We start from the raw sequence: 18234 nt of genomic DNA on the forward strand, positions 1-18234 counted from the left end.
TCCTGGATCTTCTGCCCATCACCAACAGCTGGAAATGCAACTCTTTGTCTTTCTCTTGGTTGGGATTTGTTGTTGTTTGTTTGGAGTTCTTTGTTTTCAGTTCTGGCTTAGTTTGCTCGCACAGGGTCATGGAATCATTTTTGGTTGGTTGTCTGCAAACTTCCTGAGGGTGCTTAGAGTCACAGAATGTCAGGGGCTGGAAGGGACCTCCAAAGCTCATTCAGTCCAACCCCCCTGCCAGAACAGGAGCTCCTAGACCAGATCACACAGAAACACATCCAGGCAACTCTGGAATATCTCCAGAGAGGGAGACTCCACAACCCCCTGGGCAGCCTGTGCCAGGGTTCTGGCACCCTCACAGGCAAAAAATTCCTCCTCATCTTTCCATGGAACTTCCTATGGCTCAGCTTCCAGCCAGTGCCCCTTGGCCTGGCACTGGGCATCACCCAGCAGAGCCTGGCTCCAGCCTCCTGCCACTCACCTGCACACCTTGAGAACCATTGCTGAGGTCACCTCTCAGCTCCTCCTCTCCCAGCAGCACAGCCCCAGCTCCCTCAGGCTCTCCTCCTAACAGAGCTGTTCCATTGCCTTCAGCAGCTTTGTGGCTCTGTGCTGGACTCTTTCCAGCAGTTCCCTGAGGTCCTTCTTGAACTGGGGAGCCCAGAACTGGACACAGGCCTTCAGCTGTGGCCTCAGCAGGGCAAAGCAGAGGGGCAGGAGAACCTCTCTCTGCCTCCTGCCCCCTCCACCCCAGACTGGCATTGCCCCTCCTGGCCACCAGAGCACATTGCTGGCTCATGCTCAACCTCCCATCTACCAAGATCCCCAAATCCTCCTCTTCCCTGCCTTCCAACAGCTCAGTCCCCAACCTATCCTGCTCCCTGGGGTTGTTCTTTCCCAAGTGCATGACTCTACACTTGCCCCTGTTGAACCTCATTGAGTATCTCCCTGCCCAGCCCTCCAGCCTAGCCAGGTCACTCTGGATGGCTGCACAAGTCTCTGCTCTGGCAGCCACTCCAGCCAGCTTGGTGTCCTCAGCTTGGACCCCACAGGCAGATCACTGATGAAGACTTTAGAGAGAACAAGAGATGAATGGTCCTGACATGACAATTCCTGCTGCTGGGCAGAGACCTCTCCCCCCAGTCACTGCTCAGCAAGCCAGGCTCAGGCACTTGGACACAACTTTCCATGCTGAGTCCTGGGCTTAGTTTCTAACCAGAGCTTTGAATCACCTAAGTTGAGCTGAGGAGGATGCACCAACCCCTGCAAGTGCCCTAAAATAAGCAAGAGCCCTGGGTTTGTGCAGTGCCAGCAGGGGTTGGAGATGCAGGAGATGGCAGAGCTGGTGTGTAGAGTTCTCCTGTGGCTACAGGCAGTTTGTTCTTTCCTCTCTTGCCTTCACCACCAATACTCAAAACTGAAATGTTTTCTTCTGGGAATATTGACTTTGCACTTTGGCTGGAGAAAAGCCTGGCTGAGAAGTGGCTCTTGTGCTTGGAACAGCTGCCAGTGAGGTTTGAGAGGGCTCCAAGTTCCTGGACAAGTTCCTTCCAGAACCTCTGAGAAGCTTCCCTTGTGCCTGTGACAGAGCAGCCACCAACTTGCTGCCTCCTCAACCCTGGGCTCTAACTTGGGCAGAAATGGGAACCAGGACCTCCAAATTGCAGCCAGAGACATGAAAAGGTCATCTGATAATGGCAAGCTCTAAAGTCAGCTTTTCTCAGAAGGCTGAAGCTGGCAGGTGTCCTCTCCAAGATGCAGAGCCCTTGGGCAGCTCCATTCACACTGGTGCCACTTCTCCTGCAGGATGCTTTCAAGCCAGCCTGCGAATTAGAACCATAGAATCAGTCAGGGTTGGAAGGGACCACAAGGATCAGCCAGTTCCAACCCTGCCATGCCCAGGGACACCTCACACTAGATCAGACTGGCCACAGCCTCATCCAGCCTGGCCTTAAACACCGTCAGGCATGAAGCTTCCACCACCTCCCTGGACAACCCAGTCCAGGCTCTCACCGGCCTTGTGCTGAACAACTTCTTCCTCACATCCAGTCTGAATCTCCCCATTTCTAGCTTGGTAATATTCCCCCCAGTCCTGTCACTCCCTGACAGTCTAAAAAGTCCCTTCCCAGCTCTCTTGTGAGCCTCTAGCAAGCCTCCAGTAAGAGGCTAGAGGTTTGCAATATGAAATCAGCAGGACCAGTATATGGTAGTGAAAAGAAGGAAATTATGGACTCATAGAATCACTCAGGCTGGAAGGGAACTCTAAAGCTCACCCAGTGCCAGGTACTTCTCCACAGAGCTGCTTTCTAGCAGGTCACCCCCACAGCAGTGCTGGGACACAGGAAAGCCAGGAAGGGCCTTACGGAATCATAGAACCAGTCAGGGTTGGAAGGGACCACAAGGATCAGACAGTTCCAAACTCTCTGCCATGCCCAGGGACACCTCACACTAGATCAGGCTGCCCACAGCCTCATCCAGCCTGGCCTTAAACACCTCCAGGCATGAGGCTTCCACCACCTCCCTGGGCAGCCCCTTCCAGGCTCTCACCAGCCTCATGCTGAACAACTTCTTCCTCACATCCACTCTGAATCTCCCCATTTCTAGCTTGGTTCCATTCCCAATTTTGTAGCAAAGCCAGACTGGGCTGAAAGATGCTGAGTGAACAGGAGCCAGGCTGTGCCTAGGTGCCCAACAAGGCCACCAGCATCCTGGCCTGGATCAGCAATGTTGTGGCCAGCAGGAGCAGGGCAGGGATTGTCCCACTGGACTCAGCACTGGTGAGGCCACAGCTTGAGTCCTAGATTCATGTTTGAGCTTTTCACTCCCAGAAGGACATTGAGAGGTTGGAGCAGGTCCAAAGAAGAGCACCAAAGCTGGGGAAGGGGCTGGAGAAGAGGGCTGGGGAGGAGCAGCTGAAGGAGCTGGGGGGGTTTGGTGTGGAGAAGAGGACCCTGAGGGCACAGCTCCTTGCCTGCCTGCAGCCAGGTGAGGATTTGGCTCTGCTCCCTAAGGTGATAGGAGAGGAAATGGCCTCAAGTTGTCCCAGGGAAGGTGAGATGTGGGAAAAAACTTGTTGAGTGAAAAGGTTCTCCAAGCCTGGCACAGGCTGCCCAAGGAAGTGGCTGATTGCCCATCCCTGGAGGTGTTTGAAGGAGGCAGAGCTGTGGTGCTGAGGGCCATGGCTTAGCCCCAGCCTTGGTGGAGCTAGAGAATGGTTGGGCTGGGTGACCTGAAAGGGCTTTTGCAGCTGAAACAATGATTTAGACCAGACTTTGGCATGGATGAAACAACCTTTGAGTCTCCCATATCTTAGAGGTCTTTCCCCACCTAAGTGATTCTTTCTCCTCACATTGTGAGGTCTTTCTTCACTGCTCTGCTCCTGCCTTTCCTCACCACATGGCTTCTGAAGCCCACGGAGCACAACAAAGGTTCACGCTGCAGTGCTCCTGCTCCCTGTTGTGCTGTGCAGAGGAGGTTCCCTCTCCTTGTGTCTCCAGTTCCTACACAAATGGCTTTTTGCAGCTCTACTGGAGAGGCAGCAGGCAGCTGCTGGGCTCCTCCTGCCTCTTGTTTTGTTTCTCCAGCAGCATCACTTTGTTCCTCAAGTTCTTTCATTGGTTTCCTGCTGGAACAAAAGGGAAGGGCTGCCAATTAAGGAGGGCAGAATGCTCTATTAGTAGACAATGTAGGTTAACCGCGGAGTTCAGCAGAGAAATGTGGGGGACCTCTGATGGGTCAAGCCTTGGTTCTTCACATTAAGCCTAAATAAGGCATGCAGAGAGGTCCTAGGTTGAGTTTCTCCCTTCTGAAAGGTTTCTTCCTGCCTGCTTTTCGTACTGACAAACTATTTGGTGGTGCTCTTAACTCCTAGCTGAGATCTTAACCTAGATACTGAGTCCTAGAACCCCAGAATGGCTCAGCTTGGAAGAGACCTCACAGCTCATCCACTCCAACCTCCCTGCTGTGCCCAGGGACACCTCTCAGGTAGGCTCAGCTGCCCAAGGCCTCATCCAGCCTGGCCTTGAACACCCCCAGGCAGGAGGCAGCCACAGCCTCCCTGGGCAGCCTGTGCCAGTCTCCCCGCCTTGGTACTGCAGAACTTCTTGCTTAGCTCCAGTCCAGCCCTGCTCTGCCTCAGCTCCAAACCCTTCCCTATGCTCTGGTGGGATCTCACCTGGACTGCTGCATCCAGCTCTGCCCTGCTGAGACCTCATCTTGAGTACTGCCTTCAGTTTTGGGCTCCAAAGTTTCAGAGGGACAGGGATCTGCTGGAGAGGGTCCAAGGGAAGCTATAAGGATGATGAGGGGGCTGGAGCACTGCCTGATGAGGAGAGGCTGAGGGACCTGGGGCTGCTTAGTCTGGAGAAGAGAGGACTGAGAGGTGATTTAATCAATGTCTATAACTATCTAAGGGATGGGGGTCAGGAAGGGAGGGATAGGCTCTGCTCACTGCTCCCTGGGATAGGACAAGGAGCAGTGGATGGAAGCTACAGCACAGGAGGTTCCAGATCAGCACAAGGGGGAACTTCTTGACTGGAAGGGTCCCAGAGCACTGGCACAGGCTGCCCAGAGAGGTTGTGGAGTCTCCTTCTCTGGAGACTTTCTAGGCCTGTCTGGATGTGTTCCTGTGTGATCTGTGTTAGATAGGATTGTCCTGCTCTGGCAGGGGAGTTGGACTGCATGATCTCTTTGGTTCCCTTCCAACCCCTGACATCCTGTGAGCCTGTGACATGGACCTGATGGAGTAGATCCAGAGGGGGGACCACAACAAAGATCAGGGCAGTGGAGCAGATCCCCTGTGGGGACTGACTGAGGGAGTTGAAGCTGATCAGCCTGGAGAAGAGAAGGGTCTGGGGGAACCATAGAGCTGCATTTTGATATCTGAAAGGGACCTAGAGGAAGGCTGAAAAGGGACTGTTCAGGAGGGCCTGTGGGGATAGGACAAGGGACAATGGTTTGAAAGTGAAGCAGGGGAGGTTGGCCATCAGGAGGAAGTTCTTTACTCTGAAGGTGGCTGCACACTGGGACAGGTTGTCCAGGGGTGTGAATGAAGCCCTGTCCTTGCAGACACTCAGCCTCAATGTACAGAGAGCCTGGAAAATGATGCCCTTTGAAGAACTCTTCCAACCCAATGCAGTCTTGTGGATCAACAGCCATATTTGAAAGGAAGCTGCTATTTGTTTGCCTCCTAGATTGCTGGGTACAATAAAATCAGCCAAGGCAAAGCCATCAGCTTGAGTTTGTTCCTAGGAATAGCTCCAAAGCAACCACAGAAAGCTAAATTCAAGCAGTGGGTTTGCAATCTGTTGTTTGGTTTAGAAGCTCTGGAGCGAGTCTCTGTTTCCAACGGGTATTTCAGTGCTGTGTGGTTGCTTTTTCAGACTCTCCTGAACAGAAACACTCCAGTGGCCACTGAGGTAAATAGGAAAAATACATATTATAGAATTGAGCCTCCCCCCAGAAGCTTCATTTTTTACAGTGGATCCTGTTTAAACCGTGGGCGAGCGTCTCAAGAGTGCTGTGTGTGCTCTGCTGCTTGGCTGGGACCAGCAGCAGCTGACAACACCAAGCTGGGAGGCTTGGCTGATCCAGCTGAGGGCTGTGCTGCCATCCAGAGAGACCTGCACAGACAGAGAGCTGGGCACAGAGGAACCAAATTATAGAATCATAGAATCAGGCAGGTTGGAAGAGACCTCCAAGCTCATCCAGTCCAACCTAGCACCCAGCCCTAGCCAGTCAACCAGACCATGGCACTAAGTGCCTCATCCAGGCTTTTCTTGAAGACCTCAAGGGACGGTGACTCCACCACCTCCCTGGGCAGCCCATTCCAATGCCAGTCACTCTCTCTGGCAAGCATTTCCTCCTAACATCCAGCCTAGACCTACCCCAGCACAACCTGAGACTGTGTCCCCTTGTTCTGTTGCTGGTTTCCTGGGAGAAGAGACCAACCCCCACCTGGCTACAACCTCCCTTGTTGTAGACAGTTGTAGACAGCAGTGAGGTTCAACAAGGCCAAGTGCAGAGTCCTGCACCTGGGGAGGAATAACAAACTGCACCAGCACAGGCTGGGAAGTGACTGCTGGAGAGCAGCCCTGTGGAGAGGGACCTGGGGGTCCTGGTGGATAAGAAGTTATCCATGGCACAGCAATGTGCCCTTGTGGCCAAGAAGGCCAATGGGATCCTGGGGTGTACTGGGAGGAGTGTGTCCAGCAGATCATGGCAGGTTCTCCTCCCCCTCTACTCTGCCCTGCTGAGACTTCATCTTGAATCCTGTGTTCAGTTTTGAGCTCCCCAGTTGAAGAGGGACAGGGATCTGCTGGAGAGGGTCCTGCAGAGGGCGATGAGGATGGTGGTGGGACAAGAGGGCATGGCTGATGAGGAGAGGCTGAGGGACCTGGGGCTGCTTAGTCTGGAGAAGAGAAGACTGAGAGGGGATTTGATTAATGTTTATTAGTGTCTGAGGGCTGCCAGGAGTGGGGGGACAGGCTCTGCTCACTGCTCCCTGGGATAGGACAAGGAGCAATGGGTGTAAGTTGCAGCAAAAGAGGTTCTGCCTCAACACAAGGGGGAACTTCTTTAGTGTGAGGGTCTCAGAGCACTGGCACAGGCTGCCCAGAGAGGTTGTGGAGTCTCCTCCTCTGGAGCCTTTCCAGGCCTGTCTGGATGTGTTCCTGTGTGATCTGTGTTAGATAGGATTGTCCTGCTCTGGCTCAGGGGTTTGGACTCGATGATCTCCTTGGGTCCCTTCCAACCCCTAACATCCTGTGAGCCTCTGATCCTGTGAACCCTCAGCTGAGATCATCCTAGAAGCTAAAAAACAACACTCCCCAGAAAAAAAGAAAGAAAGAAGGCAGGCTTCTGTGGCTTTGCTGACTTGTTTGGTTTGGGAAAGCACAAGTTGAACTTGGAAAGCTTCCTACTATCTAAAGCATCCAACCTGTGACCTCTGCGAAGCGGAGCCTGAGCTCCAGCTTCTAATTTAGTCTTTTTCAGCAGAGCTTCTGCCAGTGACTCCAGGAGGTTTTGGGTTGTTGTGTTTTTGTTGTTCTGCTTGATTTCTTTTTAGCACTGGAGTAAAGTGGAGTGGTGTTTTTGGAGGCTGTGTCCAAAAAGGAAGGGAAGCTACAGGAGGCCGAGCTTCTGAAGTGCTGCTTCATGATTGGCATTGGAATGAGCTGCCCAGGGAGGTGGTGGAGTCCTCATCCCTGGAGGTGTTTAAAAGGAGGTGCCATGAGGCACTTAGTGCCATGGGTTAATTAGAAGGTGTTAGGTGGTAGATTTGACTGGATGATCTCAGAGGTCTTTTCCAACCTAGAATCATAGAATCAGTCAGGGTTGGAAGGGACCACAAGGAGCAGCCAGTTCCAACCCCCCTACCATGCCCAGGGACACTCTGCCCTAGAGCAGGCTGCCCACAGCCTCAGCCAGCCTGGCCTTAAACACCTCCAGCCATGGGGCCTCAACCACCTCCCTGAGCAACCCATTCCAGCCTCTCACCACTCTCATGCTCAACAACTTCCTCCTCTCCTCCACTCTGACTCTCCCCACCTCCAGCTTTGCTCCATTCCCCCCAGTCCTGTCACTCCCTGACAGCCTCAAAAGTCCCTCCCTAGGTGTTTTGTAGTCCCCTTCAGATCCTGGAAGGCCACAAGAAGGTCACCTGGGAGCCTCCTCTTCAGACTGCACAGCCCCAACTCTTTCACTCTGTGCTCACAGCAGAGCTGCTCCAGCCCTCTCAGCATCTTCATGGCCTTATCATAGAATCAGAATGGGTTGGGAGAGACCTCCAAAGCTCATCCACTCCAACCCCCCTGCATGTTAGCAGGGACATCTCCCACTAGAGCAAGTTGCTCAGGGGTTTGTTGTGCTTGACTTTGAGTATCATCGTGGATGAGGACTCAACCACCTCCCTGGGCAACCTGATGCAGTGTTCCAGCAGCCTCAAGGGTGCCCCATAGAAACATAGAATGGTTTAGGTGGGAAGGGATCTCAAAGATCAGACAGTTCCCAACCCCCTGTGCCATAGGCAGGGACACCTCCCACTAGAACAGGTTGCTCAAGGCCTTATCTAACCTGGCTTTGAACACTTCCAGGGAGGTTGTGGAGCACAGAAGCACAGAATGAGATCTTTGATCACATTCTGTGCTTCTGTGCTCCACAACCTCCCTGAGCAACCTGTGCCAGTGTCTCACCACCCTCACTATGAAGAACTCCTTCCTTAGATCCAGTTTTAATCTCCCCTCTGCCAGTTCAAACCCGTTGCTCCTCCTCTTGTCATTACCTGGATGTTTTTAAGGCCAGGTTGGATGTAGCTCTGGGCAACCTGCTCGAGTGGGAGGGAGGTTGGACCTGGATGATCTTCAAGGTCCCTTCCTGATAATTCTGTGACTCTGTGAAACTTGTTGACTGAAAAGGTTCTCTAAAGCCTGCCCCAGGGAGGTGGCTGAGTTGATATTGTTCAGCCTGGAGAAGAGAAAGCTTCAGGGAGACCTCAGAGCTGCATTACAGTACCTGAAGGGGGCCTCCAGGCAGGCTGTGGAGGGGCTGTTCAGAAGGGCTTGGGGTGGTAGGATGAGGGGCAATGGTTTGAAACTGGAGCAGGGCAGAGTTAGGTTGGACATCAGGAGGAGGTTGTGCAGAGTGAGAGTGGAGAAACACTGGAACAGGTTGCCCAGGACTGTGTCTGAGACCTCATCCCACCTTGAAGCAGCATTCCAGTACCTGAAGGGGGTCTACAGAAAGGGGAAGACCTTCTGGACCTCTACAGCTCCCTGAAAGGAGACTGAAGCCAACTTGAGGCTGGGAGGAAATGGCCTCAAATTGCCCCAGAGAAGGTTTAGGTTGGCCCTTAGAGGAAACTTGTTGAGTGAAAGGATCCTGAAAGCCTGGCACAGGCTGCCCAGGGAGGTGGTTGAATGAACCCCATCCCTGGAGGTGTTTGGAAGGGGCAGAGCTGTGGTGCTGAGGGCTTAGCCCCAGCCTGGGCAGAGCTAGAGAATGCTAGGGCTGGATGAGCTTAAAGGGCTTGTCCTACCTGCATATTTGGTGATTCTGTGACTCTAAGCAGAGCTGGGGCAGACATTGAAGCTCATACCTCACACCTCAGTGTCCTGAAGATGCTGCTTCTCACTCTGCAGAGAGAGAAGAAAATGTGCACTCAGGCAGCTAAAGCTTTTCTCATGCACCCACCAGCCCATGGGATGTGGTAGGTACCAGCTGATGTGTCTGAGGCATGACTCAACTGCTCAGTTCTGCAGCAGGTTTGAAGAAGAAGAGGTCCTCAGTAGGGTTTTACAGCTCAGGTGGTGCTCCCATCACTGAGTCCTCCACCTTGTGTGTGCACTCTGAGGGCTTCATGCTGACAGTGCTGGGCCTGAGCCTGTTCAGTATCTTTATTGATGATCTGGAGCAGGGGTTCAGTGAGTTTGCAGATGGCAGCAAGCTAGGAGCAGGTGTGGAGCTGTTGGAGGGTAGCAGAGCCCTACAGAGGGAGCTGGACAGGCTGGATGGGTGGGCAGAGGTTGATTGGACAGAGCTGCATGATATGGCTGAGCTGGATGAGCTTGGAGTCTCTTCCAACCAGCTTGATTCTATGATTCATAGAAAGGTTTGAATTAGAAGGGACCTCAAAGATGACCTAGTTGGAGGTGTCCCTGCTGAGTGCAGGGGAGGTGGACAAGATGACCTCTGAGGGTCATTTCCACCCCAATGCAATCTGTCAACCTAGTTCCTGCCATGGGGACACCTCCCACCAGCCCAGGCTGCTCAAAAGACCTCATCCAACATGGCCCTGAACACCTCCAGGGAGGTTGTGGAGCACAGGAGCACAGAACGTGATGTTTAATGATTCGGCTTTGTTGGTTGTCAGCAGAAACAGACAAACTCATTTAACCTGGTTGGAGGTTTTCAGCTCACCCTCAGCTGACTACTGTTGGATTCCATTCCATGAACATCCTGTTCAGCACGAAGCACAGGGAGCACCAGGGTCAGGCTCCTTTTCTTCTTCACTGGCCAGCACCCAAGGGACCTCTGTCCATTCTGCCTTTGATTTCCACCCATGATTTCTGAACCTAGTTACAAAGTCCAGCTCCTCAATCTGGTTCCCATCTCCTGTGGAGTCCAGCCTGGGACTTGTGGCACAGCAGCAGCTGTGAGTGTAGAATCAGAGAACCATAAAATCAGTGCTGGCACCAGTGCTGTTGAACAGCTCTGTCAGTGCCATGGGCAGAGCACTGCAGTGCAGCCTCAGCAGGTGTGCAGCTGGCACCAAGCTGTGTGGCACAGGAGACTTGCTAGAGGGCAGGGACTCATGCAGAGGGAGCTGGACAGGCTGCAGAGGTGTGCCGAGGCCAACCTCATGGCATTCAACAAGGCCAAGGGTAAGGTCCTGCAGCTGAGTGGGGAATGGCTGAGAGCAGCCCTGAGGAACAGGCCCTGGGGGTCTGGGCTGATGAAAGGCTCAACAGGAGGCTGCAGTGTGAGTGCAGCCCAGACACAACCCTGTGCTGGGCTGCAGCAAGAGCAGTGTGGGCAGCAGGGCAAGGGAGGGGATTCTGCCCCTTGGCTCTGCTCTCCTCACACCCCACCTGCACTCCAGTGCAGAGGAGAGCACCAAGATGCTGAGAGGGCTGCAGCAGCTGTGCTGTGAGGAGAGGCTGAGAGAGTTTGGGCTGTGCAGCCTGGAGAAGAGAAGGCTTCCAGGAGAGCTTGGAGTGGCCTTGCAGGATGTGAAGGGGGCTGCAGGAAGGCTGTGGAGGGACTTTTGACAAGGTCTTGTCTTGAGAGGAGGAGAAGAAGGAATGGGTTTGAAGTAGTAGAGGGAGGATTGAAAGTGAATGTTAGGAAGAAGTTGTTTGCAGTGAGGGCACTGGCCCAGGTTGCCCAGGGAGGTTGTGGCTGCTCCCTCCTGGAGGTGTTGAGGACCAGGTTGGATGAGTCCTTGAGCAACCTGTTCTAGTGGGAGGTGTCCCTGCTTATGGCTGGGTGTTGGAACTGGTTGAGCTTTGAGGTCCCTTCCAACCTAAACCATTCTCTGGTTCTATCAGTCAGGTTTGAAAGTTACCACAAGGATCAGTCAGTTCCAACCCCCCTGCCATGCCCAGGGGCACCTCACACTAGATCAGGCTGCCCACAGCCTCATCCAGCCTGGCCTTAAACACCTCCAGGCATGAGGCTTCCACCACCTCCCTGGGCAGCCCCTTCCAGGCTTTCACCAGCCTCATGCTGAACAACTTCTTCCTCACATCCACTCTGAATCTCCCCATTTCTAGCTTGGTTCCTTTCACCCCAGTCCTATCCCTACATGACAGCCTGAAAAGTCCCTCCCCAGCTTTCTTGTAGCCCCCTTCACATAATGGAAGGCCACAAGAAGGTCACCTAGGAGCCTTCTCCTCTCCAGAATGCACAGCCCCAGCTCCCTCAGCCTCTCCTCACAGCAGAGCAGCTCCAGCCCTCTACTCATCCTCGTGGCCCTTCTCTGGACACCTTCCAGCCCCTCCAGATCCCTCTTGTCCCAGGGGCTCCAGCACTGGATGCAGTACTCCAGGTGGAGTCTCAGCAGTGTGCAGCAGAGGGGCAGGATCACTTCCCTGGCCCTGCTGCCCACACTGCTCTTGCTGCAGCCCAGGCTCTGGTTGCTCTCTGTGCTGCCAGAGCACACTGACAGCTCAGACTGAGCTTCTCCTCCACCAGCACCCCCAGGTGATGATGCCCACTTGCCAGCAGGTGGTTGGGTTGCATATTGCTTTGGACCTATTGCATTGGTGTTGTTTTCACCAAAGCAGTTTTCGTTTTCTTTCACACCTGACCATTCCCTCTCCCTTTCTCCCCACTTTGGGAAGGGTGAGGAGCTGGTAGAGTGCATCTGGCAGTTGCTTGGTGGCCAGCCCAGCTCTGATTCTTGCCAGTCATACAAGGGAGGTAGCTCAGAATGGAGCTGTCTTCCAGTCAAGACAGCTAAGATGCTTCCATCTTTTCCAGCCCTGAGCTGTGAGCACAGGCTGAGGGAGCTGGGGGGGTGCAGCCTGCAGAGGAGAAGGCTCCAGGGGAACCTCAGAGCTGCCTGCCAGTGCCTGAAGGGATCCTGCAGGAAGGCTGCAGAGGGACTTGTGCTGAGGGCATATGGAGACAGGACAAGGGGGAATGGTTTGGAGCTGAGGCAGAGCAGGGTTAGAGTGGAGCTGAACAAGAAGTTCTTCAGTACCAGGGTGGGGTGACTCTGGCATAGGCTGCTCAGGGAGGCTGTGGCTGCCTCCTGCCTGGGGGTGTTCAAGGCCAGGCTGGAAGAGGCCTTAAGCAACCTGGGCTAGTGGAAGGTGTCCCTGTCATCGACAGCAGAGTTGGACTCAATCTTCAGAGGTCCCTTCCAACCCTCACCATGCTGGGAATCTGGGAGCCAGTCAAAACCAAGCTGCTTCGCTAAGCCTTTCCTCCCACCCCTATGCTTTGGTTTTCGCTTTACCCAACTCCTTCCCCCTCCACCCCTTTCCTTACTTCCTCCTATTCTTTCCCTCCTCCTCCCTGCTTCTAAGGAACTGATGGATCAGTGCCCCCCTCCCCCCTGAGCTGTTCTCCACCACAGCCATAAATCAGTGAGGAGCTGTTTAAAACCTTCACTCACCACAAGGCTTTTTCCTTCTTGGAGAGATCCAAGCTCTGTTTACACAAAACCCAAACAGCACCAAACCAAAGCTCTGCAAACACCACCAGGCTCCAGCCCTAAGAGTATTTGCTTTGTTGAGGAGGAGACAGAAGAGCTTTGGAAGCTTTACAGCTACAAACCACATCCAAAGCTGTGTGAAATGACTGGAGAAAGGCAAACAGAAGCAAGGGAGTGGAACCCTGCTTCTGCCTGGACCACGTGCAGAGCTCAGCTGAGAGAGTCTCTCATTTCCACCACTCAACAGAAAAACCCAAACTGCCTTTTTCTTTGTGCAGCTGTGGCAAAAGGCAGACCTGAGGCAGTGCTGGACTCCCAATGTGCTTAGCAAACTGATGGCCTGGAAAGAGCCAAGCCCCCATCCTCTTGCTCCCCCACCCTTTAGCTCTCAGGCTTCACTTCTCTCAGGTTCTCAGCCCCAGGTCCCTCAGCCTCTCCTCACAGAGCTGCTTCAGGCCTCTCAGCATCTTGGTGGCTCTCCACTGGGCTCTCTCCAGTAGTTCCCTGCCCCTCTTGAACTGGGGAGCTCCAGGTGTGGCCTCACCAGGGCTGACCACACTCTTCTTAGTGCACCCCAGGAGACTATTTTGGCACAATGCCCACCTGGAGAGCAGTGCCAAGTGGCTCCCTCAGGGGTCACTGCTGGCACCAGTGCTGTTGAACAGCTCTGTCAGTGCCATGGACAGAGCAGTGCAGTGCAGCCTCAGCAGGTGTGCAGCTGGCACCAAGCTGTATGGCACAGGAGACTTGCTAGAGGGCAGGGACCCATGCAGAGGGAGCTGGACAGGCTGCAGAGGTGTGCCCAGGCCAACCTCATGGCATTCAACAAGGCCAAGGGTAAGGTCCTGCATCTGAGTGGGTGCAATGCCAAGGCCAACTGCAGGCTGAGTGGGGAATGGCTGAGAGCAGCCCTGAGGAACAGGCCCTGGGGGTCTGGGCTGATGAAAGGCTCAACAGGAGGCTGCAGTGTGAGTGCAGCCCAGACACAACCCTGTGCTGGGCTGCAGCAAGAGCAGTGTGGGCAGCAGGGCAAGGGAGGGGATTCTGCCCCTTGGCTCTGCTCTCCTCACACCCCACCTGCACTCCTGGGTGCACTTCTGGAGCCCCCAGCACAAGCAGGACATGGAAGTGTTGGAGCCAGCCCAGAGGAGGCCACCAGGATGCTGAGAGGGCTGCAGCAGCTGTGCTGTGAGGAGAGGCTGAGAGAGTTGGGGCTGTGCAGCCTGGAGAAGAGAAGGCTTCCAGGAGGCCTTGGAGTGGCCCTGCAGGATCTGAAGAGAGCTGCAGGAGGACTGGGGAGAGACTATTGACAAGGTCTTGTGATGAGAGGATGAGGAGGAGGAATGGGTTTGAAGAGGCAGAGTGGAGATTGGAAGTGGCTGTTAGGCAGAAGTTGTTTGCAGTGAGGGTGGTGAGACACTGGCACAGGTTGCTCAGGGAGGTGTTCAAGGCCAGGTTGGATGAGTCCTTGAGCAACCTGTTCTAGAGGGAGGTGTCCCTGCCTATGGCAGGTGGTTGGAACTGACTGAGCTCTGAGATCCCTTCCAGCCTAAACCTTCGTGTCCCTGAGGGCACATTGCTGGCTCCTGGGGAACTTGTCCCCCACCAGCATTTCCCAAGTCCTTCTCCACAGAGCTGTCCTCCAGCAGGCTCTCCCATACCTGTGCTGCTGCAGGGGGTTCTTCCTCCCCAGGTGCAGGACCCTGCCCTTGCCCTGGTTGACCTTCATGTGGTTCTCTCTGCCCAGCTCTCACCAAAGGGCAGCACAGCCTGATGGGTGCCAGCTACTGCTCTTGGTGTGGTACCAGCAGCAAACTGTCTGAGGGTCCCTCCTTGATGAAGATGTAGAAGCAGACCAGGCCCAGCAGTAACCCTTGGGGACCACCACTAGCTAGAGGCCTACTGATAATCCAACTGACCACTTCCCTGCATCCTCCTTGATGTTTTACTGCCTCTTAACTCTCTCTCCTGTACATAGAGCTGCTGGTCAACTCCTTCCTGCTTGTAGCAGCATCTTCTGCATCCCAACCCAGCTCCTGGGTCTCACCTCCATGCACAGTGTCTGAGGTAGGACAGTCCCTGCCAACCAAAGAGGTTGGGGTGCACTGCTAGGAACGTGGCTAGGAGCCTGGCTGAGTTTTTCTCTCCTCTCAGAAGGAGGTTTGCCTTTTTTCAGCTCCAAAACTCCATCATGTTCTGCTCTGTGTCAATGTCTCAGCCATGCCAGCCTGGAGAAGAAAGTGCTGTCTGTCCCCAGGTTTCTTTTGGCACAGGACAAAATGACACATTCCAACCATGTCCTGAGGTGACATCCAAACAGCACTTGCCTGGGCACAGAGCTGTGGCTCACATGGGGGAAGGAGCTTCAGGACAGATTCTCATTCAATAATTAAGGGCAGATGTTTAATTTGGAGTGGCTTCTTCCTCCCTTCTCACTGCCGCTCCAAAATCAGAAGCCTTGGAAGAACTTCAGCACACACAGCCGAGGAGAAAGCTCTTCTGGCATAGAATCACAGAATCAAGCAGGTTGGAAGAGACCTCCAGGCTCATCCAGCCCAACCTAGCACCCAGCCCTAGCCAATCAACCAGACCATGGCACTAAGTGCCCCAGCCAGGCTTTGATTCAACACCTCCAGGCATGGCAACTCCACCACCTCCCTGGGCAGCCCATTCCAATGCCAATCACTCTCTCTGACAACAACTTCCTCCTAACATCCAGCCTCAACCTGCCCTGGCACAACTTCAGGCTGTGCCCCCTTGTTCTGTTGCTGGGTGCCTGGGAGCAGAGCCCAACCCCACCTGGCTACAACCTCCCTACAGGGAGCTGCAGACAGCAATGAGCTCTGCCCTGAGCCTCCTCTTCTGCAGGCTGCACACCCCCAGCTCCCTCAGCCTCTCCTCACAGGGCTGTGCTCCAGGCCCCTCCCCAGCCTTGCTGCCCTGCTCTGGACACCCTCCAGCACCTCAACATCTCTCTTGAATTGAGGAGTCCAGAAGAAGAACCTCCCTTGTCCTGCTGGCCACACTGCTCCTGAGCCAGCCCAGGATGCCATTGGCTCTGCTGCCCACCTGGGCACTACTGCCTCAGCTTCAGCTCCTCTCTCCCAGCACCCCCAGCTCCCTCTCTGCCTGCCTGCTCTCAGCCACTCTGGCCCCAGCCTGTCATGCTGCTTGAGCTTCTTGTGGCCAAAGTGTAGAACCCTGCACTTGGCCTTCTTCAGTCTCATCCCCTTGGCCTCTGCCCACCCATCCAGCCTGGCCAGCTTCATCTGCAAAAGGGAGCTGGACCCTCCAAAAGCTCCACACCTGCTCCTACCTTGCTGCCATCTGCAAACTCACTGCTGCTGGACTCAATGCCCTTCTCCAGCTCATCAATAAAGATATTGCACAGGACTGTGCCCAGCACTGATCCCTGGAGCACACCACCAGTGCCAGCTGCCAGCTGGCTTTGGCACCATTCACCACCACGCTCTGGACCCAGCCTTCCAGCCACTTCTTGACCCACACCAGAGTGAATCTGTCCAAGCCATGAGCTGCCAGCTTGGCCAGGAGCTGCTTGTGGCAGACAGTGCCAAAGGCTTTGCTGCAGTCCAGGTAGACTCCATCCACAGCCTGCCCCACACTGAACATGACTGTGCCCAGCACTGATCCTTGGGGTACACCACTAGTGTCAGCTGCCAACAGAATCAACCAGGTTGGAAGAGACCTCCAAGATAGTCCAGTCCAACCTGTAGATCTTTACCTCTCTCCTCTTTCTCCCCTGTCCTCTCTCTCCCCCTCACTCCTTTTTCATTGCTATTAAGTGATTTTGTGGTGGGTTTTTTTCCCTCCCGACCTTTCAATCTTCCCCTTCTCTCCCTTCCTCCCAAGGGTGAGTTTGTTCACATGCAGTAAAGTGATTTTTTTCCTCCTCTTTGCAGTATTTTCCAGCAACCACACCCAGGGTATTTCAGGCCTTTCAGAAGCCACAGTGGCACAAAAAGATGGTGAGCAACACAGGAGAAGTGCAAAGTCAGGACAGCCTTTGGCTCTTTCCCATCCTTCAGTGGCTGTAATTTTGGGGCTGGATCCTGCCCTCTGAGATGTTGCTGCATGGGCAGAAGATGAGTTTGTGATGTGGCTATTTGTGGTGCTATTGTGAATCAAAGAGTAGCAGAATGGCTCAGGCTTGGAAAGGACCTCAAAGCCCTTCTGGAGAGGCAGCAGGCAGCTGCTGGGCTCCTCCTGCCTCTTGTTTTGTTTCTCCAGCAGCATCACTTTGCTCCTCAAGTTCTTTCATTGGTTTCCTGCTGGAACAAAAGGGAAGGGCTGCCAATTCAGGAGGGGGAAATGCTCTGTTGGTAGACAACGTAGGCTAACCATGCAGCTCAGCAGAGAAATGTGGGGGACCTCTGATGGGTCAAGCCTTGGTGCTTCTCATTAGCCCAACCTCACCGTGGACACTGAACTGTGGACCCAGGTGCCATGGCCACCCCTTTCTTGAGCACTTCCTTGGGCAGCTTGTGCCAATCCCTGACCACTCTTGCAGCAAAGAATCCTTGAGCAGTTTCATGGCACTGTCCAGTCAGGCTGCAGTTAAGTGCTGCCAACCCTTCAGAGCTACCTGCTCTAGTGGGAGGTGTCCTTGCCCATGGCAGGGGATTGGAACTGTTTGGACTTTGAGGTCCCTTCCAACCCAAACTGTTCCACAATTCTATGCCTTAAGAATGTTTCCTCTCTTTACCTCCTCTTCTGCCACTCTCTTCCAGGATGGGATTTCTTTCTGCTTGCGCTGTGCATGGTGATGACCACATTCCATCAGGCAGGGGATGTAACAGCCTCCCCCAAAGGCTGACACTGCCATGGGAACCATCACCTGTCTGGATGTGCCCTAGGTGACTGCTTTATTTAGTGGAGGAATTGGATAGAAGGAGCTCCAGAGGCTCCCTCCAACTCCTACCATCCTCTGATTGCCTCTTTTTAGGTGTTTTTGATCAAGGGAGCAAGCAGGCAGGAGGTGCTGGCACTGCCATCACCTCCATCACCTCTCTGGATACTTTGCTGTGTGCCCTGCCCTGGGTGACTGCTTTATTTAGCAGGGGGATTGGACAGAATGAGCTCCAGAGGCTCCCTCCAACTCCTACCATCCTCTGATTCCCTCTTTGTAGGTGTCTCTGATCCAGGGAGCAAGCAGGCAGGAGGTGCCAAGCAGATTTTCAGCAGCAGAACTGCAGCTAAGCTAATCAGAGCTTTTCTTTTCCTTTTTGTGCTGTTTTTCAGACTGCTCTGCAATGACTACAGCAAGATACAGACCTACCTGGGACTTGGTTCTTGACCCATTAGTGTCCTGCAAGCTTTGCCTTGGTGAATACCCTGTGGAGCAGATGACAACCATAGCACAATGTCAGTGCATCTTCTGCACCCTGGTGAGTCCTGAAGGGCTGGGGGACTGTTTTCTTAATCAGCATTAAAAGCCATAAACCAACACAGCTTTAGCTGCAGAAATGATGGAGCTGGGTGGGTTCCTTCCACTGATGCTGCAGTGGAAGGAAAGGCTGCTGCAGACTTGACCTGGGGTTGGTCAGGCTGGAGAAGAA

At 54.0% G+C, this 18234-nt stretch overlaps 1 protein-coding gene across 1 annotated transcript in view; it reads left to right on the plus strand.

Annotated features, from left to right (window-relative positions):
* RNF144A (ring finger protein 144A) overlaps positions 1-18234 on the plus strand; it is a 62265-nt gene that overhangs the window by 17430 nt on the left and 26601 nt on the right. The window contains exon 2 of the mRNA XM_064145732.1: positions 17918-18063. Within this exon, the coding sequence (XP_064001802.1) occupies positions 17929-18063 (135 nt within the window). The 5' untranslated portion in view covers positions 17918-17928. The remainder of the gene's footprint in view (positions 1-17917; positions 18064-18234) is intronic.

The sequence above is a fragment of the Pogoniulus pusillus genome, chromosome 7, assembly GCF_015220805.1.
Source record: "Pogoniulus pusillus isolate bPogPus1 chromosome 7, bPogPus1.pri, whole genome shotgun sequence".
In the NCBI taxonomy this organism is placed as follows: domain Eukaryota; kingdom Metazoa; phylum Chordata; class Aves; order Piciformes; family Lybiidae; genus Pogoniulus; species Pogoniulus pusillus.